At 36.8% G+C, this 25,428-nt stretch overlaps 1 protein-coding gene across 9 annotated transcripts in view; it reads right to left on the reverse strand.

Moving 5' to 3' along the window:
• RYR2 (ryanodine receptor 2) overlaps positions 1-25,428 on the reverse strand; it is a 343,878-nt gene that overhangs the window by 214,789 nt on the left and 103,661 nt on the right. For 7 of the 9 annotated variants that reach the window (XM_065729984.1, XM_065729953.1, XM_065729976.1 and 4 more), the window contains exons 3-4: positions 25,084-25,188; positions 6,927-6,947 (exon numbers count right to left, since the gene is read on the reverse strand). In XM_065729984.1, the coding sequence (XP_065586056.1) occupies positions 6,927-6,947; positions 25,084-25,188 (126 nt within the window). The remainder of the gene's footprint in view (positions 1-6,926; positions 6,948-25,083; positions 25,189-25,428) is intronic. The other 2 variants (XM_065730001.1, XM_065729961.1) reach the window with 1 other exon arrangement.

The following is a 25,428-nucleotide window of genomic DNA, read 5'->3' on the forward strand; positions in this document are numbered from 1 at the left end:
CCTTTCCCCTGTTGCTCTAATTAGTTCAAGTTTTGATGTCTGAAGTCTTGAAGCTAGGGACTGAAGTCCAGCAGTAAATTTCTATCTCACGTGAAAAGAGTCTAAGTTGGTAGCCTCCAGGAAGCTCTGTCCCTTCACTTCATACAGGCTTTTAAAACAGAAAAATCTGTTCTCAGAGATGCAAAACATATTCTAGATAAAAATTAAATAAATGGGAAAAGAGAACAGTATAACATAACGCTGCCCAAAGTGTTCTTTTCTTTTAGAAAATCTTATTCTCTAAATATGGAATCTAAAGTTCTGGTGTTCAGATAAAATTGAGCAAAACTAAAGACTGGGCACCTTGTTCACCATCCTCATAAAGTGATTACTTAAAATATATGCATAGATCAGCGACGTAATCATTCTGGGATTATTTGCCATTTCGTTTCTTGTCTCAATACTTTGTTTGCTTTAATGAGTGGCTTCAGAAGTTAGCCAGAATTCTATGCTCAGCTGCATACAGCACTTTAAGTGTACACATTCATTACAAGAAAAACCAGTTAATTACCTAGTTAATTCTAATATAACCTTTCCTATATCTGTCAGTATTAAATTTCACTTACCGAATATGATCTTCTCAAAAAGCAGATAACAGAGCCCTCAAGCTTTTCTATCTGCTATTCAGCTACAAAATTTTGTCCTGACAACTGCACAATCACAATACTTCTCCATTTGACAAGTAGATTAAGCAAAAGTCCTGTGGAACATTGATAATTTAAGTGCTTGATTGTAATCTCTTAACTAGCTTCAGATTAACATGAATAGTTTGTCTCTTCCCCTGATTACTAAAATGACACAGGAAGGTTTCACGCTGGATTTTTTGGAAATCCAGAATCAACAATTCATTCTCTTCTGTAACATACTAACTGAAGTGTAGCAAGTGAAAGAGAAACAATATTAATCTCTCAGTTGCTGCCATGCTGTGTTCTTCTTGATCCTTAATTCTAAATATAATTTATTGCCATTCTTTAAGACAGAATGTGCCACACTTTCAAGCTAAAAACCATGAGAGGATGACAGTGGGTGAGGGAACTGTAAATATTTACTTATTTACCTAATGTCAAAACCATCAGGGCAAACATACTCTCAGCCTGCCAGTAGAAGAATGTTTTCTTTTCACAACAAACTCTTAAATGCAAGTTATCATGACAGAAATGAAGCAAATAACAGATGATGCAGAGAAGGCAGAGATACTGAACACCTTCTTTGCTTCTGTCTTCAGTGTAGGAACTCCCCTTTGAGACTCCTGGACTGTGGGGGTAAGCAAGAGAGTCTGGGAAATGGAAGGCTACCCTTCGGTGTGGGAGGAAATGGTCCAAGAGCATCTAGGCAAATCAATGTATGGGAATCTACCGGCCCCGATAGGATGCATCTGCATGCGCTGAGGGAGTAGGCAGAGATGATTGCTGAACTGCTCTCTATCATCTTTGAGAGGTCTTGGAGAATGGGAGAGACATCTGAAGGCTGGAGGATAGCCAATGTCACTCCAGTCTTCAAAAAGGGCAAGGAGAATCTGGGTAACAACAGGCCAGTCAGACTCACTTCTGCCCCTGGAAAGGTGTTGGAACAGTCCAGAACGGGTCTGGATGCCATCTCCAGGCATCCAGGTTGGAAGAGAAGAAAGTTATCAGGAGCAGACAGCATGGGTTCACCAGGAGGAGGTATTACTTGATCAGCCTGGTGGCCTTCTTTGATACCATTACTGGTAGTGTACCCTAGTGGCCAAGAAGGCCAATGGCATCCTGGGGTGCATTAAAAAGAGTGTGGCCAACAGGTCAAGGGAAATGATCCTCCCCCTCTACCCTGCCCTGGTGAGGCCTCACCTGGAGTATTGTGTACAGTTCTGAGCTCCCCAGTACAAAAAAGACAGGGATCTCCTTGAAAAAGTAAGCAGAGTACCACAAAGATAATAAAGGGCATGGAACACCTCCCTTATGAGGTAAGGCTGCGAGACTTGGGTCTGTTCAGCCTTGAAAACAGAAGACTCAGAGGAGATCTGATCCACGTCTATAAATATCTAAGGAGCAAGAGGCAAAGAGATGAGGCTGGACTCTTCTCTGTAGTGTGTGGTGATAGGATGAGAGGAAATGGCCACAAAGTGAAGCATAGGGAGGAGTTCTGCACAAACGTGCATGGGAACTTCTTCACAGTGCAGTGACGGAGCACTGGCACAGCTGCACAGAGATGTTGTAGAGTCTCCTTCTCTAGAGACATTCAAGACCCACCTGGATACCTACATGTGCAACCTGGTCCAGAGAGCTGCTTTGGCAGGGGATGTGGACTAGATAATTTCTAGAGGTCCCTTCCAACCCCTACAGTTCTGTGATTCTGTGAAATGCTTCTATGAAGCTTCACCGTAAAACAGAAATTACCAGTCATGAACTGCACAGTAGCTGCCCAGCTATTGTCAAATGTATAACACAGACAGTTCCAGGTAATCCTGTCACATCCTTCTACAAGACAGCTCTCCCATGCTTTTATATCAAATCCATTCCAGAGTAAAGCGTAACACTTACTTTTAAAAACATTATTGTTCAGTTTGTGGGAATTTGTAAATTATCTTCAGTTTATGGAAAAAAAAAAAGGGGGGGGGGGAAATCCTAAATCAAATTGTGAAGAGCTATTACTTCAGTTATACACAAATCACAAATCTCTTATTTAATTCATGGAGTTGAACTACTGACCACAGTCCTTGATCACGTTTACGTTTGAAATTCCACAATATAAAAACCCTTATAAACCACGCAGATGCATGCAACATCCAGTATGACATGCAATAAAAGAAACCTGTCTTAAGAGTTGATAAGGATGTGATTTATCAGCACTACATAGTTTCCAGATAGTCAAGGAAGAAAGGCATTTCTAAGATTAACCTGATTAATCTGATTTATTAAGTTGACATTCTACAGCAGTGAGAATAAATACACAGCAGAAGCTTCCTATTCTCTGTATTTACAGTTATCAGCTTAAATAACTTGCTGATTCTACACTGCCTACAGTGAATTCAAGAATCGTAAGGAGGAGGTTCTCAACTGAGCACCTAGAAGCCAAGGAGCAAGGTAATAATTGGACTTCTGATGTCTTTTCGGACTACAGATAAAAGTTTCTGTGCTGAACTCCATCATACTGAAATCAATGAGAGTGAGATGGCTGAAGTCATTAAAGATAGCATTATACCTCTACAATGACTTGTTCAATAAATCAGAACATGCCGTGAGTTTTACATGAACATGTTTCTCTAACATTAAAATCTTCTCAAAAGTTATCCTGAGAGGTAGAACTGATAACTGAATCCAACTGACAACTGTATAATCACATTCCAGTAACTTTTCAGCTGCATATGCTATTTAATATTTGGACACAAATGACCATGTAAGTGCTTAGCATTACAGAAACACCATACTTGTGGAGGAATTTAACTCTCAGCATTCAGCAGGAGGCTTTCCTCCATAGCCTGTACATACCTTCAGTACCACTTAAATTAATTCCTAGTACATCCATGATTATTAAGCAGTGTGATCTTCAATCATTAATTTAATTAGCTAAGAAATTGGATGTATTTTTTGAGAATTTTTTTAATCACACTTAGTTCTTTTACCTAAATAGAGATTTATCATTCTTTTGAAGATGGAAAACATGCCACTTTTTCTGAAATATTTTATCTTCCTTAAAGAAACTGTGTCCAAACTTTAAATATGACAAAGTGTAGAGCAAAGCCAATATAGTAAATCATTTAATTACTGTCATACAGATTTAGGGGGAAAAATGGCAATGGGAGAAGGTAGACCTGCATGACGTTAAAATGAGCAATCATAGCAAATGTAGTGACTGTGGAAACACTGTTCAAAAAACAACACCTATTGCTATATTTTCAATTACATCGTTTCCAAACTCACTATACTCTGCAGCTTAGTAGATGCTAATTGCTGGCCAGGTCTAATTCATAACTTCTAGAGGTGGTGATATAAACATTTTTTTTAAACTTTCCTCTTTCCACAGTCAAACTGTGTGAAAATCTGACCAAAGTTTCTTGTAATAGAACAGCAGGATTTCTAACTGCACATAAGGAGTCCTGTGGTACATCTCCTGCAGTTCGTTGTACAGATCTGTGAATTTCAAGCTGCATTCCAGGTATCAATAATACAGCGATGGAAGATGAATGTCTACACTTTCAGTTCACGTTTTCCATATTTTTGAATAGGTTTGTGTGAAAGTTTAACAACTGTATGTAAGCAAATTTCTACAACAATAGAACAAAAGAGAATCTTTAAACTAAAAGGCATTGAATACTAATCTTAGCAGCTTAGTATTATATCGCTATTATAATATTGCTATTATGCTCTTTGCATAAAGCCAGAAAGTCCAAGAACGGAGGTGAAATTTATAAGTGCAAACTAAAAGTTTTCTAAGGATCCAAACTGTATAAAACCCCCAAAATCTGTAAGTATTTCTATTAACAACACATCCCTAGCGTCCTCAAATAAATAAGCTATTTAAGTGGGTTTTTTTTATTTGTGAATGAGTCAGGATGATGGAAAGAATGATGGATGCCATAAGCCTAAATTCTAGATCTAAAATAGTGAAACCTACAGTACCGTAAGTATCAGAAGCCAATGGCTCTACATCCAGGTGGAGTTCAATTACAACTGTTGCTCCTCAGGGGCCTGCCTTAGGACTGGTATTCTTCAGCATCTTTATCAAGAAGCTTTATGAAGACATGGGATTGAGTTTACCCCTCTGCAAATTTGAAGATGACACTACGCTGAACTGTGCAGTTGACACAATAGAAGGAAGGGATGTCACCCAAAGGGACATTGACAGGCTTTAGGAGTGGCCCCACAAGAACCTAATGAGATTCAACATAGTCAAGTGCAGGATGTTGCACGTGGATCAAGGCAATCCCAAATACATGTGCATACTGGGAAAATAATTGATTAAGAACAGCCCTACAGATAAGGACTTGGAGGTAGATGAAGGGCTTGACGTGAGCCAGCAGCATGCACTTGCACATGAGGTATTTAAGCTGAGTAACCAGAAATCAATCAGCTATTAAATCATCTCTGCAACAGACAGCATTCTGCTGCTGTTTAATAACTTATTTTAAAATGTATCTTTCAGTTTTGTATGCCCCTTTAATACTTTCTGGATTAATTCAGCAGGTACACCTGTAATCTACCAGGGAATCTTCTGGAATTACAGAGAGTGCTAAAAGCTGCCTTATAGAGCAAACCTGAAATAATTTCATATTTTAAGTAAAGCCAGAACTCACTTCAGCTCCATCAGATAGGAGGCTGTCTGGATTACTAAACTGGTCAACTAAGAAAAGTCTTCAGTTCTGCAAGTTGCAAAGAAACATTTAGCTCTGCTGTCATGGGAAGTATTTCGTTTTAGCACAGTTTAAGAACACACTTCTGCAAAGCAGCCTTTCTTAAGGATAAGAATCTGATGTTACAAAATTCTGAAATTAAAAAAAAAAAAAAGAAAAAAAAAAAGAAAAGAAAAGAAGGCAGATCTCATTTGTATTTATTCCAAGAATACACTCTTCAAAAAACAAGCTATGTCAGAGTATGAGGTCTGTATATACAGGCACCTGTATACTATTCAATTTCCCTATAACGCTGTTTCTCTCTTTACAGTAAAATTGTTCATAGGAATAAACCTTCAGAACCCAAAGGTATAGAAAGAAGACCTCTCAGTTGTAATTAAAATATTGGACAAAATGGAAAGGTAAAGTAACCACCATTACAGCTTAAAAAACATTCCAAGTGACTCCGTACTGGTTTTGAAAAATATCTGATCCATAAAACATGAATAATGCCAGCATATTGATATTATGAACTGAAATTAACTTAACTACATTTACTCATTAATGCTATAAGTGTATATATATATTTAGTGACACAGATAACTGGAGGTACATGAGTAGAAAGCGAGGTGAAAGTCTTAAGCCACCATTTAAAACGTGTACTTACCTACAGGCATGTCAAGCAAGCTTTTACTTAATTCACTACTTGCTATAAACATGTAATTGCTGCAGATTAAAATTCTATAAACTCTAGCTGAAATAAGTGAGACCAGAGCTCTAGAAATGCAATTGGCCATAATCCAAAGGATGCCTGAGTGGTTTCTGATCACGTGCAGTGCAAATTAAATACAAAGAAATTACAGAGGCCTTTTGTGGTCCAAGCTTTCAGAGAGGCTTACACCTTCTTTTTCTTAATGTAAACAAACAATTTTATGCACACCTTTATGACCACTAACTCATACATATATACACTATGATTACACTTGAAAGAAACATGTGCAAACATGTCCCATATTGGGGATTTATGTCAGATGTCCACACAAATATGCATGGCACACACAGAAACATTAGGAAAGGTCTTAGCAAAACATCCAGCTGAGAACTGTGCTTTGACTTCCTTTGTTGTGATCTACAAACAATTTTTTATTCTGTAGCAGCTGTTCTCTGTCTGAAATACTTAGTACGTATAAGAGATGCAGTTAGAGTATCACCTGTTATTTATTAGTATTAATTATTGTCATGCATTTTAGAATTATGATGTCTGTACAGAAAAAGACAAGGTGGGTAACAGAATGGAGTAATAACGCTACACAGCAAAGCTCAAAACTGAGAGACAATGATCACAAGAGCACATTGCACAATTCTAAGATCAAATTTAAAGGGAGAGGTCATTAAGTCAGCATGAAATTTGGTATGAAAATTCAGGAATTATCAGATTTTATATGACCTTGAATTTGTCTCTCTTTTTGAGCCAAGCAAGTTGAAGGTTCATGAATACACAGTATAAAAACAGACAGCTTAGACTCAGTGACAACATGAAACATTTGGGATCAAGTGAATAAAAGACAGAATCACATACCCATTTTTCCACATCAACTAGCTGTAGGAAGAAAAAGCGAGAAATCAGTAAATCTCTTTCTTTACATATACCATACCAAAGTCTATTTTGAACTTAATGTTTCACTTCCACAGAAACGTATCTAGCACTAAAGAAAATGTACGAGTAGATGCTATTCTTCTGGCATCTAGGCTTCCAAAAGTCAGCACCTCAATCTTTTTCCTCTTTATTTTATGGGAAACACTTAAAATTCTGGTAGATAAAAATATCCATTTAAATTTCAGATCATGGTAGTAATGAAGATTGATGGTAAATTAGCTCCATGTTGTATTCTCTAGCAACTGGTCAGAATTACAAAACAGTTTCACAAAAAGCACTTTACCATCTTCTCTTGAGAAAAGCTCTGTCCTAATCAATTATTTTTTACTCAAAAAGATTTACTGGTGGCTATTCAAGGTTTGTGATTTTAACGAACGCTACAAGTATGAAACCTACAATTAGGGGACAAATGTCAAGCCTGGAACCAACAGACTACAGCATGAGAAAATAGAACAGAAAACTGAAACCAAAATGTCATTCATTTTCTTACAGAGAATAACAGAACCATTCTGAAAGCTTAAGATTTTGTGACAAAAAAAAATATGTTTTCATGCCAATTAAATAAACTGATTTTAAATACTCTAAAAAGTATTCAGATCACCATATAATCTCAGGAAAGCTAAATAGAACTAGAACAAATTTCAGCTAATAAAATGTTAGTATGTCACTGAATACTAAAAATTTAGATCTGAAGTAGATTTTTCTCTAGATTTCATACAGAAAACACTGCAGCATATCAAGCCTTCAGTGGTTTTACTGCAAGTACATACCGACTTTTCTGTGAGCATAAGTTACATACAATATTACGAACGATTTAAGATAACATAGTACAAATTCTGAGTAATTCTCAAAACCAGTAACAAATTATCTGGATCCCAGATGCTTCTGAAATTAACGTAATAGAAAGCAATAATACATAGAATAAAATAATAAAAGTTCTCAATGAATAAAATTATTTTAATAGAAGTATATTTCATAATTAAAATATTTAATTTTTAAATAGTTTTCCATTTTATATTTTAAAGCATTTACACATTGATACATTCTGCACATATACAAAGATTTGAAAACTTCATGTGACCTGTCAGCTAATTAAAACAAACGTAAACATTTTTAATTTGACCATACCTAACTCTCTCGCGAGATGTAGACTACATTCAGATTTATGATAACAAAACTCATGGAACATTTATTAACTTCAGCTGCAGAAATCAATTCTAAAAAATACCTGGTGTTTGAAAACATATACAGTGAAATAAGGAAAAAAATAATCAAAGATCTTGATTAGAAAAGCAGACAACAGCCTAAAGCCTAATACATACAATGCAGTTATTGTAGCTTAAAAGTAAGAAATATCCAATTTATTTTACATTATCCATTTATTAGTTTGCTTTTCATGCATTTGATCAAATTACGTATGCATTATGAACACAGCATCACAAGCAATTTGACTGTGTAACAATGCATACTATTCCAATATTTAAATGAACAGTTTAGCCACAATTAGTTTCAGAAATAATCCTTTCAAAGCAAATTAGCATTATTAGTTGTATAACTAATTGCCTTATAACAGCTGGATTAACTTATTATAATGGACACTAGTTAGGTTCAAAACTCAAGTGCAGCATTTGTCAAGTATTTATAAACTGCAACGGTGCATGCTGTATTCATATTTGTATATCCATCTTCAAAGGGAAGTACCAACAGGCTTAAATGTATGCCAAAGGTATTTTCGTTCAGTAGTTCTTGAGAACAATCACATGAACCAATTTTGTATAGTTGTCAAATCTTACAGTAATTATGACAATACAAGTAATACGAATGAATCCAAAGGAATCTGCTTCTGGAAGTCTGGTCTTTCACTTAATAAAATGCACACCACAATGAAATCTTACATTTTCAGTTCCCACCACATTCCATTCTTCTGTTGTGTGCCCCTGCAGAGCCCTCCAAAACCAAGTGTGGTTGCTTTTCTCCACCCATCTACTACAAGAGTGCTTTTCCATCTGCTGAAGTCAGAAGAAGACATGTATTCCCTACAGGTCACTTTGTCCAAAGTTTAAATCTTTCCTTTGTGATATATGGAACTAAAATTTTGTTTGCTTTTGCTCTGTGGAACTTATACTGGAAGACATGCCAACATCAAGGTATTTGGAATTCTCTTTTAACAGGAAAAAGTCATAAACATCACCTAGTAATATATTTACTTGCCCTGAAATTCCTGCTGAAGTATATTAAATGAAAGGTAACAAGTGCTCATACCCAAGATCTAATGCAAATAAAATAGGTGTAAAGCTTACATGAACAGAAACAAAAAGGTACAATAAGCATGTCATCCTAGTACTTGTGTTAGACTTAACCTATAATTCAGTTAGCAAGCAAATAGATGTCTCACAGCACCCCTAAATACAGATTCAGCTTCACATTGATAACACCATCATTTGACTGCCTTCAGCTGAGAGAGCGGGGGCTGTTCAACCTGGAGGAGAGAATGCTCCAGTGAGATGTGACAGCAGCCTTTCAGTATCTAAAGTGAGGTGATAAGAAAGAAAGGTACAGACTCTTTAGCACGGTCTGTTGTGATAGGACCAGGGGAAAAGGTTTCAAACCAGAATATGGGAGATATAGATTGGATATACAGAAAACATTGCATACAGTAAGGGTAGTGAGTTACTGGAATAGGTTGCCCAAAAAGGTGGTGGATGTCCCATTCTTGGACCCAATCAAGGACAGTGCCCTGGGTAACCTGTGCTAGCTGTAGGTGTCCCTGTTCATTGCAGGGGAGTTGAACTATAATGGGTGTCATCCAACTCAAATTATTCTAATCACAGACTAGAATCCACGTATTTCTTTTTCCCAGTACACGTACAAATTCAGGAAAAACAAAAGATCAAAGTTCAGAATTCTTTTAGTTACATATACTCATAAGTACTTAAATGATCTGCATTTGTTGACTTCTCTTCATAGGCATGGAACAGCTCCAGTCTTCCAGCCAAGAGTTCATCTTAAATTCATTTAATTCAATCTGGAAGACTAGTTTTCCAACAGTTTATATTGTGAGATGCAAGTCTCCAATGTTACATTAACCAGACATAAAAGCCAGTTAAAACAGCAGGAATATAGTTCTTTTACCTCTCTTTTCTACTGCCTGAGAAGCTATGAACAAAACGAAGAGAAATAGAGGTACGATTCCACCACTATGAGGCATCATTCAAAGACTCATTTCTTACATTTTGACATGAAGCAAGCGTACACAGAACTGTGCTGAATGTGGACTAATACAGCACCCTTCACTGGCAGTGCACGAAGCTAGAAAGTGAGCGACATTAAACTTCACACAATAGCCTACAATTCAATTCTGACTTGCACATTGTCTTCTATCATCTGGCTGAGCAGCATGCAAAAACAATAAGGAACTTTGTCCCACACTGCACAGGACAATCTCAGCTGAACAGGGCTAACAACATTGCCTACTATTTATAGAAACCATAATACGTACATTATCAGGACCCAAAAATGGGATTGTAACCTGAAATTATCTCAGAAAACGGATGCATTCTAGGTACTGCATGTTGTATCTTATTCTTACTTCTTTTTTTTTTTTTTTTTAAGAAATAGGAATATTTTATAGGAAAAGTAATGTATTTGGGGGCTTTGTTGTTATTTTGTTGTTGTCGGGGATTCCTGTTTTTGTTTAATTTTTGTTTCTTTTGGGTTGGTTTTTTTTTTTGCAACTTAGCAAAACCTCTGCCTAAAATTCTCTAATCAGAATAAGCATGATGAAATAAGTAGACTTCAATGAGATAGATTACAAATAGAAATGATCTTCATTTTTGCTACAATACTTGACTATCTTCACTACTCAACTTGAATTCCTGTAATTAATATTCAACAATGTAACTGTTGATGTGCGTACCGGGACTGTCTTCCATTGCAGGCTTTTGTATACAAAATACTTCTAAAGTAATGTGATTTGTATCTGATAGGTTTAGATCCACCTCCATAGGGAGCTTTCCTCAGAAAAGTTTACTGAGAAGAGGGAATTGAATTTCTCACAGAATCAGTTTCTACTGACTTGGAAAGATAAACTTGAGCACATTAGAGATCCAACGATTATGTTAGGACTAAGAAAAGGGCTGCCATCCATCTCCAGAACAGCAAATTTCTCTAGGATTATATAAGTTTGTGTCTTTCTGGCATTCTCATTCTAAATACATTCTCATTCCAAATACAGCAGACTAGAAAGGGGAGCATACATATCAGGCTGGAAATATTTGTCACATTTTTTTGAGATGAAATAGATAATGAATTTATTCCTGACCTTGCCTTTCCCTGAGGATTTACATAATACAAAAATACTGTGCCTGCACTCCTAGATTTCTTACAGTACTTACAGTTGATCAAAGTGCAGCAGATCAAAGCCAAGTCTTATTCTTTTTGTGCCTCTTTTGAAATGGCTTTCTAACAGTCATATCTGATACTAAATAAGCTACTCTGAGGAAAAAATGACAGTATTTGCTTTATCTGCAAAACTTGTACTCCTGTTAGCACTGCAGCATCTCTAAATATGAGAAAAATTAAGACTTTAACTAGAATGAGCTTCTAAATTACATTACCTTTTCATAAAGTTTTCTACTTCTACCAGATTCATCCAACTGCATGATACAAAGGCTCACATGCATAAAATGATTTGAGCTTCACTTCTTTCTCTTAATTCTTCTCTTTCTCTTCCCTTGCACTAGGAATTTACGTTACACAAAATTCTAAGTATAGAAGGACAAACCTTGCAATATGGCTATGCTAGTATTGGCTGCTGAACATAACAGCTCCAACTCTCTTCATGACTCACCACTGACTGGAGAAAACTTGTCCTAGGAATTCCTGAAGAAAATTGCTAATGGAATATTTTGTTATTTTAGGGAATTATATCTATCACCTGTAAACAACACTTAACCCAATAAAAATAACCTAACTGCAAAAATAGGAAGCTATTATTCGTATGCTTTGCTTGTAAGTTTCGTTAAAAAGATAATTACAGTCTTTCTGCATCTGTACTTTGACAAAAGAGAAAGCATTGGACAGTGCTAGGAAACCAGAGTCAAAACTTCCCATTTCTTTCTGACTCCTCCTAAATGGGGAATCACTGAATCACCAGCATTGGAAAAGATCTTCAAGATCATCCAGCCCAAGCATCCGCCTACCACCAATATTTCCCCACTAAGCCATATCCCTCAGTACAACATCTGAATGTTTCTTGAATACCCAGGGACGCTGATTCCATCACATCTTCCTGGGCAGCCCATTCCAGCACCTGACCTCTCTTTCAGAGAAGAAATTTTTCCTGATGTCCAACCTGAATCTCCCTTAGCACAACTTGAGTCCATTCCCTCTAGTCTACATGAGAGAAGAAGCCAAACCCCACCTTACCACAGTCTCCTTTCAGGGAGTTGTAGAGAGGAATAAAGTATCTCCAGACTAAATAATCCCAGATCTTTCAGCCACTCTTCATAAAACTTGTACTCCAGAGCCCTCACCAGTTTCACTGCCCTTCTGTACACACACTCCAGGGTCTTGGTCTTTCTTGTTATGAGGGGACCAAAACTGAACACAGTACTTGAAGTGCAGCCTCACCAGGACTGAGTACAGAGGAACGATCACTTCCCTGCTCCTGCTGTCTGCATTATTTCTGGTTCAAGTCAGGATTCCATTGGCCTTCTTGGCTACCTGGGCACACAGCTGGCTCATGATCAGTTGAGCACTGACTAACACTCCCAGGTCTATTTCTTCCACATAATCTTCCAGCAACTCACCCCAAACCTATAGCATTGCCTGGGTTTGCTGTAGCCAAAATGCAGGACCTGGCACTTGGTCTTGTTGAACTTCACCCCATCAGCCTCAGGCCAGATATCCAGATAGTCCAGATCCCTCTGTATGGCCCCAGGCAGACTGACACTTCCTGCCAACTTGTTGTCATCTGCAAACTTACTGAAGCTGCACTCAATCCTCTAGTCAAGCTAGCAGATCTTAAAATATTTTGAGCCCATCTCAAACTGTTTTCAGCTCTCAGAAACTTTATTAACTAAGTTATCTGTGAACCACAAAGGTTTAATTGTCAGGAGTGCATTTAACTCCTGATTTTCTGCATTTTTCAGGGAAGAACTTGAGAAATTGGCTTATCAACACCTATAAAGGAAAAGGGAGGCTTACCTTTTTCCATCTTAATGAGAGATGGATTCACTACCCACACCATGTTGAAAAAATAAAAGCTGCCAGCAATGCATGTTATCTTGTGTTTAATTATATGAAGTAATGAACAAAGTCAGAGCTCCACAATAGGAAATGGCCTGTCTTGTTCAAAAATCCACCAGACACAGTGCATGGGAACTGCTGAATCACAACCTGAGCCACTGATTGATCACCTGAGGTGAGCGCCAAGTCAGCTTCAGGAGCACAGGTGAAGGCAATTCAGCTGTGTGACTGGAAGGGGTGGAGTCTGACTCCACCTCTCCTAGACCCCATTTAAGGGCTGACCACCACTGGGGAAGGATCTCTTGTTGGAGATTTCTCCCTTGTGGAGTTTCCTTCGCAAGCCTCAATCTTTGAAGACAGGTGAGCGTTCTTATTACTGATTATCTCTTCAACATCTGGATAATCTTTCTAAAATACACCATCTATTGTTGTCTAACTATACTATTCGGTATTTTGACATTGATGTCTTACCCCACACACAGTTACTCTCCCTTCCCAAAATGCATCCAGTCCTTTTCTGTCACACAGGAAGCATACTCAATTCCGCGAGGAAACAAATGTTCCCTGTTTCTTAAACATGGTAAAAGAATTACAGATGCGAGACACTTGTATGTTACGATTCCTTCACACAGTGCCATTCAGATCTGTGGAAAAGGGTTGTATTCTGATCCTTCAGCAAATATTACACCACATATTAACACTAGACAGCAGTTTGCTGGTCAGTAGCATGGAAAAATGGTTTTATTAATACAAGGCACCAGGAAAAAAGATTAATCAGCCCTGACTGGATGATTAGAAGGGAGTTAATAAACTCAAGATGTAATTTACCTGGAACTCTGCTGTAAATGATGGGTATCTGCAGACAACACTTTCCTGAAAAATGAAGCTGTCAAGTATTGGCATAGAGGTTGCAAAATCATTTCTTTTTTGTAATACAGATACAGTTGAGATAGAACAGGCACATAATGCGTGCAACCAAATGTTCATATTCTGTTAATAAGGGCTGGCATGGATTTAATGAATGCACAAATTTGAAAAACTCATAGCATTTAATTACACTGTTTTAATACAATATAACTGAGACATTTCACTAAAAGTTAAAGGATGTATTTGTTCTACAGTTATTTTCTTTTTTCCTTTCCTCGCCCTTTCCTAATGTAATTATATTTTGATCTAGAATTGGATTTTGGAAAGAAAAAAGTGAAAGACAAGCATGTTTCGACATCTAGAGCAAAACAAAGACATTCCAGAATGTTACTAACAAAGGAAAGTTGGACACAAGTGTCAGTAACCAGCCCGAACTCTGATCATTCAACCCTGCTCTGATGTTAAGGTCTTCTGTCAGCAATAATAGAGAGGAAAAAAAAGGAAGGACACTATCAAACTATCATCTGGCAGACATGGAAAGAATGCAGCAGATAAAAAAAATTCACATAAATGCAAAGAAATTTGAATTAAAAAGAACCTTAAATAAGGAAGTTTCTTTTACATTGGAATATTTTTTCTGAAATTTCTCTCATTATTGTATTTGGAAGCCATGAGATCAGTGCATCAGATTCATATTGGGAAAAAAATAATTCAATATGCAGCACTTTATATACTAAGAACTTGATTAAATATGCATAAAGCCAACAGAAGTTGCTAATATCAAGCTGCAAAACAAATTAAACTTTTAGACAGAATTTACTTAAGTGTTCACTTAAAGATGAGTGAACATCATACCTCTCTATTATTCACTTAAATCACCACCTTCCCAGCTTCCTTCTAGTGGGAAGTGTTTCTTTCTCTCTAAAGTGGGAGGTACTCAAGACCAGGTACAGTGGAGTCCTAAGCAGTCTGATCCAGTGGGTGGCAATAATGCCATGGCAGCTGTTTGGAACTGGATGATCTTTCACATCCTTTCCAATCCAAACTCTTCTATGATTCTATAATTAGTCCAATCTTGTTCATCATCTGAACTGAAATAATAAGCCAAAATTGAACTGATGGAAAGGAAAAAAAGTCTGCTTAGAACTAAGTAGTAAAAAGGTTGAAAGTTCCTTTCATGAGAAGCAGTTAAATCTATACAATATTGGGTTGAACACCCTGAATAATTATGTAAGAAAGTATTCAGTAAATGCTTCCCACTGTACTCAGAACAACATTTATATTTGTAATCTCAAAATCCTCAGGAGATTTGCAAAGTAGCTCATGCTGAAAGACTTTCTGAATGAGAGAATCTAAGAGGAGGAAGGAGGAAGAAAAAAAAAGTCAAAGTCTATTTCCTAAACATTTTAGTGCATAAGATCAGAATTCTTGTGCTTCGCTGTAAGACTGGAGAAATTACTAGCTCTTTACCATGAAGAGAACCAAGTCAGTTTATTCCATTAATCCCCTGAGTGAGATATTAAATATGCTACAGGGTTTCCCATGTTAAGGTATTATTTGGTCTACAGTTTCACATTAAGTCAAAAAAACCTTAAATCACCCATGAAGTGATTAGGATTTCACCAGGGGGAAAAAAAAGTAGTAAAAATCACTGGGATTTCAAAAGATATGTCAGTAATCTATCACATGCACTTTCTTCTCTAATCCATGCCAGAGTTATGAGTTGAGAATGGATTAGGTAGGTGGACTTCACCCCTAAGGACCCTTACAGCAGGAAGTATGTTTCCTATATTTCCTATGTTTCTCAGTGTTGAAACAGTAATAAAAGGCTGTGAAATATCAAGACTTTATATAGCTATTGTAGGGCTATAATATTCAAATAAACTGGGTTAGTTGAGGCATTCACTGCAATATGTACTGAAAGATTCAAAGAAAGGTGTTAGAACCTTCCAGAATGCAATTACGTTGTAAGGAATGTACATGTATAATTGCTTAGCTGGGAAGCCACAGGACTTGCTTAGTTGCAAAACAACCTGAACCTAAGTGCAAATCAAAAAGGAGTTGACATCAAGCTCTGTAAGCCTGATTCACGACATAGCCCTCCCAAAGTGAACATTTAGAGCGTTTTAACTTGAGCTTACAAAACATGAATGAGACTACAGAATGCTATAAAATTATTTTGGTTTTAATTCAGCTACCTAAAGAAGTGCATTTGCTAACATAGAGGTGGAGGGGGAAGAAGGCAATTTATTGTTTAAATGCATAACCAAAATGTGATTAAGTCAGTTTTTTATATCATTTTCACTAGGAAAATTGAGCTGTAAAGTTTTTAAAGTGTACCTAACATCATTCCTGGGAAAAAAAAATGAAAAAGAATAATGTCTTTCAATTGACATGAATTTAGAATAAATGACTTGGACTCAGAACACACAATCTACTAAATACTTGGTTCAAAAGCAGCTGACTCCACATTCAAGCTAAACAGAGAAAGGACTCAGAATTTTGCACTCTATGGAATCACAATTGAAAAGGAACTGTGGTTGGTCTTCTAGGTGGGAAGAAATGCTGGCTGCTTAATATGTTCCTCTGTAGATCCACAAATTATCAAGTTCCTTTAGAATATGGGTTTTGTATTTCACTAAGTAATGAAACTAAAAAAGAGCTACATGTTGCCAAGGAGAGGGAAAAACAAACCTCACCTGAAATTCTTCCCTACAAAAGTATGCATCAGTTGCTGACACGATTACAGTTTGGACAAATGCTCAAGTAGTCCTGAAGCACAGCTATTTACAGTAAATTGCTTTCAAGCTAACAAATGGAAACAGAATTTTAATAGAAATACAAATACCAAGTTAACTAAAAAATTTTTTCTTAAATAACCAACGCATATGCCAAGTTGCGTGAATTTACAACATTAAACAAGAGATGCTGTGATAAATTATGTGAGAAAAAAAAAGCATTTCTCTTCCTTCTCTGTATGTGCACTTACCACACAACATTTGTTGCACATCACGGTATTTCTAGGCATGATCCTCTTTCAAGAAAACTAAGTGTTTTGTAATGTTTATCTACAGACCAACAGCTACCAAAGGCTGCTTCAGGACTGGTAGCTTCAAGTACTGCCGTTAACTGCAGCATACCACCACAAGTATTGCACAAGCAAATATTAAATACAAGAATCACATGCAATTGTAAAGGGCTTCAAAACCTAAATTAATTAGATTGGAAGGAGATGAGAACACTCAACTCAATTGAAGTCAGGCATACTGTTCAAAGCCTGAAACCATATCTTTTGCTCTTAAGTTTCTCTGTACTGTCTATTTCATACACTATTTCCATAAAAAATAGTAAGGAGAGAACTCTCACTACCATCACATAGAAAAGGAAAAATGTTATCTATCTATGTATGTATCTATCTATCTATATACATATATATATTTTTTTCCCCACGGAGAGAATGACAACTATTTGAAGGACCAAAGGCCCATGTGTTGTCCAACCAGCAAATCATGGAGAAGAGGAAACAGCTTGGGAAAGAGAGGACAATCATCAAAGCTCAGAAACTGGTTCAAAGTAAATTAAAAAAAATTACAAACCCACTATGAACGAAGATCAAATCAAGAAATGAGGGAAGAATGCCTCCTCCTTCTCACTTATACTGACAGTTCTCTAAAAGCAGAGCTTTAAATTTCAGTTTGAAAACTCATTGACAAATAAGTACGTAGAGCTCAGAAAGGGCACTGACACGCACACCTGTGGGAGGTTTTTGGTTTTAGCACTGCTACTGAAACAAGACTGATGGATCATCATTACTACTACCACCTACCAAAATGTTAAAACAAACCTTTTCAGCATAACACTACGCAGCAATCAAAGAATGGCTGGACATCATCTCATTTCCTCATAAACAGTTATATGTGAATTAACATTTGCTCCCAGTGGACCTGACACTTTTGCTGATACATTACACATTCATCTAATGACGTAGCCACCATGGATTCAAATTTCTTATTATCATTCAGAGCTGCAGATGTACACACATACACGTATTCTCATGCCTGCAGTGCCTATCCAGAACTGTTCAGTGGTAACTGCCCAGGAAGCCACACAGGTTTATCACCAAATCTGACACATCACATGAGCAGTATGGACATGATCCCTGTTTCTTCCAAAACTCAGCTTCTTTCCATTTTCTATTTAGGAATATAAGGGGAATTATAAGAAAGAAGAGGACTGATCCTTTAGTTTGTCAGAATAGAAGAGAAAATGGCTTCAGATTAAAAGATTGGAGATTCAGACTGGATAAGAGGAGTAAGTTTCATACAGTAAGGGTGGCAAAGCCCATGAACAGGTTGCCCAGAGAGGTGGTGGACATCTTACTCTTGAAGACATTCAAGGTCAGACTTGGACAGGGTTCTGGGCAACCTATATCTAGCTGTAGGTGTCCCTGTTCATTGCAGGGGGATTGGATTTAATGACCTTTAAAGGTCCTTTCCAACACTAACGATTCTATGAATCTGTCTGCCAGTCCAGTCCTGTTAAGGCTTGCAGACTTTACCTCTTCCTCTTTCCAATAGTTCACACACAGCTGCCATTCAAATACAGCCCCTTTGGGGAGGAGTATATGCATTCACTTGAACAATATGTAAGTCAATGATGCCTGTACAGCATCATTATCACTAACAGCACCCCAAGGTGTAGAACTCTGCAGAGAAAGAAAATTAGAAACAAACCTACATTAAGAAAATCTTCAAGCACCACAGAAGGTATTGGTACGATATCTCCTGGAGAATCAGCACACTGAACACATTTCAAGAGGAGGAACTAATCCCCCCATGTAATCTTCCAGCTGCAGTTGCTCTGAAGTCCAATGGAGCTGCATGATAGCTTACTTGTTACACATTACCCAGCACCGCAGACACCATTAATATTTTATTCCACGCTCCCAGCCCATGTAGTGCTGCTGTGCATTTTCTACATTGATAGCATTTCATACCAATTATCTGAATATACACTAAACTCACCATTATAAGCTTCTAAAGTGAGACAAAGGATCCCTCTGTTTTTGAAATGTTTCATGCACCAAGCTGAATATTCCAGAAAGCAAGAGTGTGTAAAAAGTTTTTATAACGCAAATGTAAATTTGGATGTTTTTTCATTTATGATTTCTGATATTTACATAGTGTTAAAAACAGTCTGTTCAAAAATATTGTGTGGTTTAAACAAATGACAGCTGTGAGCATTACAAAACAAGAGGAAAATAAGATGTGTATCATGCTATCCTGACTTTGGCCCAGCTGTGAGCTTATCTGGTAATTAATGAAAAGTTGTACTAATGTTGCACTTAAAACAGTATCATAAAAGTATTATATAAAACCATGAACAATTTCTTCTTAAAAATCCTTTTATCTAAACAAAGCATCAGGCCTGGCATTTTCAAGAGAATAACGCTAAATTTTACAAAATAATCTCACTGATAAAACGAACACTAATAAGACAGAAAATGACAAGTTACCCACAAACCTTAATTTCAATCCATTCATATGATGATTTCAAAACATAGCCTTCCACAGTATGTCATTACACTTTTAATATGAACTCTGCCTCATTCAATATATGGAGTGGTTATTTATTATTTTATATCATCCCAGTTCTGTATGCAACCATTGTACTGGATACCCATCTAAAAAACTGTTTTTAAAACATAATGATTAAATGTCATCAATCACGGTACTAATTACTGTTATACTAATCTCACAAATATTAATTTAATTTTTACAATATTCCAGATGAAATACATTGAAGACTAAAGCACAGAGTCTTTCACTAAAATGAAAATACACAAATCTGAGTGTTGAGTTTAAGAAGTCTAGGGCTTGACTAACATTATTTCACATTCTGTGTATAGCTTCCATCAGTTACATACACATCTCTGAGACCTCTGCATTGGGACAAGTTAGTCTTGAGGTAAAAAAAAAACATACAAAACAAGGAAAAACACAATGATCAATTATGATCTGTATGCTGGATAGTAATTTCTTAGCTAGACTGACCTGGTTAAAGACTTAGGGTGTTGATTGCTTTAGAGGATTACTCAGTAGCATTAGAAAAATAACTTTGGTTTTACATAGGATTGTACAGCAAAACAATCTTCAGCATTCTGGAATAACATGCAATATTTTTTCAGTTTGAGGGGTTTATCTTTTACTTTGTCAAAATGTAATTCAGTACAATACTACTGCAACAAATTATAAAAATTTATTTACAATTTCTCTATACTTAAAATTTGTATGTAAAAAAAAAAACAAACATCACATATTCCAGGACTTCGTAGGGAATCTTTACACATGGCATTAGTACGCTGCAAGGATTTATTATCATTAACTAGCTAGAGATTACAGATGGCAAGGGGATAATACCTAAGGGAACTGACTGGTAAAAAGCAGAGAAGCAGACAATCCACCTATTTTCTCACACAAACTGAGGGACTCGCTACATACCTTGAGCTACCTCTACTAATCTCTCTGCACATATTTCTCAGCAGTCTTCATTGCAGCTCACTACATCAAACTGGCAGCTTCATGAACACCATTAGATTTGATATAGGTGCTTTTTGTACGGATATTTTACTTTTCTAGGTGCACTTAGAACCTAAAGCAACTCTTGTTTCAGATTCTGTGCATCACCTACCTTGAAGCTGTGTAAAACTGCAGTTCCTGGGAAAGGCTGGGTCATCTTCACACCACTGCCCCATTGTCTAACCAAAGCACTATTCCATTCCACCTCTCTCATGCAGAACTGAATCGGCTGCAGTTATCTCTGTGTTCAAACTCATTGCAACACTGTTCAAATGTTCTAATAAAATTATTTTGCACATCTGCACAACTTTGTTTTCAGGACTAGTACTCATCATGAGGTGGGTTTCTGGACCAACCAACCAAAAGTTGCAAACAAAAGTCCACTTACAGGTCCGTACTACAAGCTCCATGCTAATCGCTCCAGTGAAATTAATCAGGCAATGAGTAAAATGAGAAATTGCAGCGCATTCATCTGGTACAAAGTCATCATGTAACACTCATTAAAAGCACTTACATTTCTTCCCTGAGGTAGAAAATGTGAAATAAGGTATCTTCACTTTTTTCCTAATACCCCTTCCAAAAATCATGTAAAAACATTCCTTAAGAATTAATACAAGCACTGACAGTGTTTTACATCTTCCTTGTCAGCCAGGTAATGCCTGGGACAAAACTGTAAAGCATAGGAAATTTCAATGGTATAAAGTAGTTGCTAAGAACAGCTGCTACGCAAATACTAAAGGGAAAAATACAAAAAAGAAACAAACCAAAAACACATAGAAGAGTTCATAAGTCAATATGTCAACTAAAATCAATCTGCAGGAGAGTAACATAGGATTTCATATTAATTATTTTGAATAAATTTAAACAAAATTCAGGCATATTAAGTGAACTGAGGGCCATCTTTTTCTATGTAAAGGCTGTAAAGAACATAACACAAGTTGATAGGGCTAATTCTCAGCTACAAAACACTGTATAGTCACTGCCATTAGCAATGCATTTTCATCAGCAATGAGCAAGAGTCTAATAAAATCTGCTGTCACCACTGCTGAAATACACCACCCACCACCTCACTGAGCTCATGTCCACTCTCTGGTCTTCACAAACTAATTACGTATCAGTGAATGTCAACAAATGCCATTTTTTCCTCATCAGGGAATTCCACACCTTTGCTTCGCACTTGGATGTCAGATGCCATTTTGTCACATTGACTCCCTGCTGCCATCTGTCACATGGCAACAAAATGTAACATAACATTGGTGGGAAGGTTCAACCTCTACTTCCATACCACCAATATCTGCCTCTGACACCATCAGACACCATAGTAAAATAGGAGAAATTACTTTCAGACCAGCATACAGTGTCATTCTAAACAGAGAAACTGTAATTACTTATACCTTCATTTTCTTGCTACAAATGACATGCAAAGGGATCCCTAGCTCAGCAGTATTCTTTTCCTAGTAAGCTATCAAAAGCTGCTTTTCAATGCATTTGGCCACTGAAACAATAGAGAAAAAAACCTGGCTCAATATAGATTAAGCAAATCTAGGACATCTCTCCTGCAAGAATCATTAAAACACTATTTCCATAGAAAAATACAACATTTCAACACATTCAGCTGATTGTTACTAGTACCCAACTCATGTAGTATGAAGCCAGTCCCTTGGGGAAGGAATTGAACTTCACGCACAATTTGCTGCTAAAATTGAAAAGAAAGAAAAAAGATGTTACAAAAAAAAAATAGCAGTCTCATGCTCTTCTACGTATGCCTGAGGAAGAAAAGTCCATGCACACGCTTCACATTGGCAGGACACAGCACAATGCAGCAAGTTGGAGCTCAGGAAGATCTCTCCCAGATGGGCATCTGCCCTCCGTGCTCCTGCTATTGCTTTGTCTGGATAATACAATAAGAAAATCAAGACAACATGGCACCCATTGGTCGTTGATAGACCAAACTGAAAAGAATGCTGGCAGAAAAATTTGGAGATTCCATAAACAATCAAAATTACAATGAGTTCTCTATCACTTCAGTGAAAACATGTAATATAACATGTCTTGTGCACATTAAGTTGTACAACAGAAATGAAAATTAAAATAAATCATATATCATGTGTATTTATTATTATTAATTCAGATACATAAAGTCTATTCACTAGCTGTTGGCATTTAACATACAACCGAGATACTTCAGATCTCAATGACCTCATTTACAAGAATTATCATGCAGAAATGTAAAAGATCTACCACAGCAAACGAATAGTATGTTATTTATATCATAAGACTGTCGAATACATTTCAGAAAACACAAAGCCAAGCAAGTACAGCTTCACAAATCAAAAGTTTTTAAGTAGTTTAAAAGGTTTCTGTTCTAGACAAAATAAAGATACTGTAAATGAACAATCACAAATTCATACAAAATATCCTTCAAATGCCAAGCTAATTTAATTTCCTGCATCTTCTCAGATAATTTCCAAAACAACTTAGATCTCATTCAGTAATAAAGTAATAAACATGCTGAACAGTATGAAAGTTCAAGCTAGTCACTTAGTCAAGTATAGATAGTAGCAGTTTTTAATACACATATTTATCATTTAAAAATAAATCATTTTTACCGATGTTTAGAAAATAAAATACATTTGAAACACACCTCATCAGGAGTTACTACCATTACGCCTTTATGAGGGCTACCTTACCTTTCATTCATTTTAAATTATATATCTCTGTATATATTTCAAAATGATTACTTGAGGATGATTCCAAAAAGTTTTAGACATTTAAGTCAAATCATTTCTTTAAGCAACTGAGGTTTAGAAAACACCTGCTGTTTTTCCATGTCAAATACATCTAGATAGCTTTTTTCTTCCGAAGTTCTGCTACAGTCACAATACAAACAGTAACTCGGTGGAGAATTTTGCAAAACCTGGTATTTCTACCTGAAACATGGCCAAAGCACTGCAGGGCTAGAGCACCTCTCTTATTAAGAAAGGCTGAGGCAGCTGGGCACATTTAGCTTGGAGAAGAGAAGGCTACAAGGAGACTTATTCATGGCCTTCTAGTACTTGAAGGGAGCTAATAAGCAGGGACAGGAGTGTATTGTTTCATGGGCAGATAGGAAAAATTAAGGGAAATTTAAGTTAGATGTTAAGAAGAAATTTATTACTCAGAGGATGGCTAGGCACTGGAACAAGTTGTCCAGAGAAGCTGTGGATGTCTCATCCCTGGAGGCGTTCAAGGGCAGGTTGGATCAGGCTCTGGGTAGCCTGAGCTGGTGGGTGGCAGCCCTACCCATGGAAAGGGAGCTGGAATTTTAGGTGTCTCCTATTAAGTTTTATGTCTTGATGTTGTGGCACCCAAATCTGCAGTCAGTGAGCACATCAAACGAATTGATTTCTATTGGAAAGAAAAGTAATGGAGGACTGAAAAGATCTCCGCTTTCAGAATTCTCTCCACTAAAAACTGAACTCACACTGAATTCAGATTGCAATAACAATTCTTCAAGGAGGTGCTATACTTTTTTCCCTGCAGTTACAGAAAATAGTGTTGATCCAACTAAAAATTGACACTGCTCCAAAAAGGTACAGCGCTTCACATGTAGCACAAATTACTACTTCTCACAAAACTTATCAATCATCAGATGTTATTTTAGATACCAGAGCTGCTCTTTTGGCATCTTTCTTGAGTGAATGAGACATGATTAATCCTTGGTGCCTATAGCCAAAACACCTGTGTCAGTCTTCCTCACTTACTGTTTAAAGGATTTGGGTTGGACCACAGCATTCATATAATACAGCATGTATGTGGAACAATAAACTACATCATTGTAAATCAAATTAATTACACAAGCAAGAAAAAAATACTAATATGATTTATGCATAAATAGCTATTTGCTAGTCAAACAGAATTATTGTTACTCCTGTATCTTTCCTTCTCCAGAGAGCAAAAACATGTTAGTTCCCACTGAGGCTTACTCACACTACATTTTCGTTTGTACACCTGAGTTACAGCACGTACCAAAAGTCATTTTAAAGCTAACTGACAACCTCACTTGATACAGTTAGAAGTCATCAAAACTCTTAACTGTTCTAAACAAATGATCCATCTTCATATTTCCCATAATGTAGAATTTTGAATAAAAACATTCTGTAACTCTAGACTGATCTGCAACACATTGAAAAGGTTAGGTATTTACAATACTGGCAAGCTCCAGTGCAAGCTTCAAATGTTCAGAATTTCACAAAATCAGACTATTCCTGTAGGAAAGGAAGAAGTTTAAATGTAAGCAATTCGTTACACTAGAAGCTTGCGTCAGTCACAAAAATGTGTTACAGAGAAAAAAAAAAGTCTTATTTTACAAGATGAAAAAATACAGAGAAGATTTAATAACTTACCCCTTCTGCCTTTTCCTCTGTGTTAGCCAGCATTTCCTGCAGGGCTCGTACTGACAGAGACTGCTCAAGCACAAAGGTGCAGATGGACAAATCAGGTGGCACATTCTAGATGGAAGAATAATAATATTACATTAGTGACAGGTCTGCTGAATACCAGTTTCAAAATCTCCTAATTTCCCTTAATTTTAACAAATCCAAGAGATCTGCTACATCTCTGAGGCCATCACCACACACTGAGCTGCAAGATCTAAGACTTAGCCAGCCAGAAAGAAGAAGCAATCATTCTGTGGTGTTGGATCCAGCTTGGGTCCTCCTACTATGAAATGGACACCAGCAAGCTGCAGT

This window comes from Cyrtonyx montezumae, unplaced genomic scaffold (assembly GCF_038088225.1).
Source record: "Cyrtonyx montezumae isolate F1298 unplaced genomic scaffold, pur_monq_1.0 scaffold_0, whole genome shotgun sequence".
NCBI classification, from domain to species: Eukaryota; Metazoa; Chordata; class Aves; order Galliformes; family Odontophoridae; genus Cyrtonyx; species Cyrtonyx montezumae.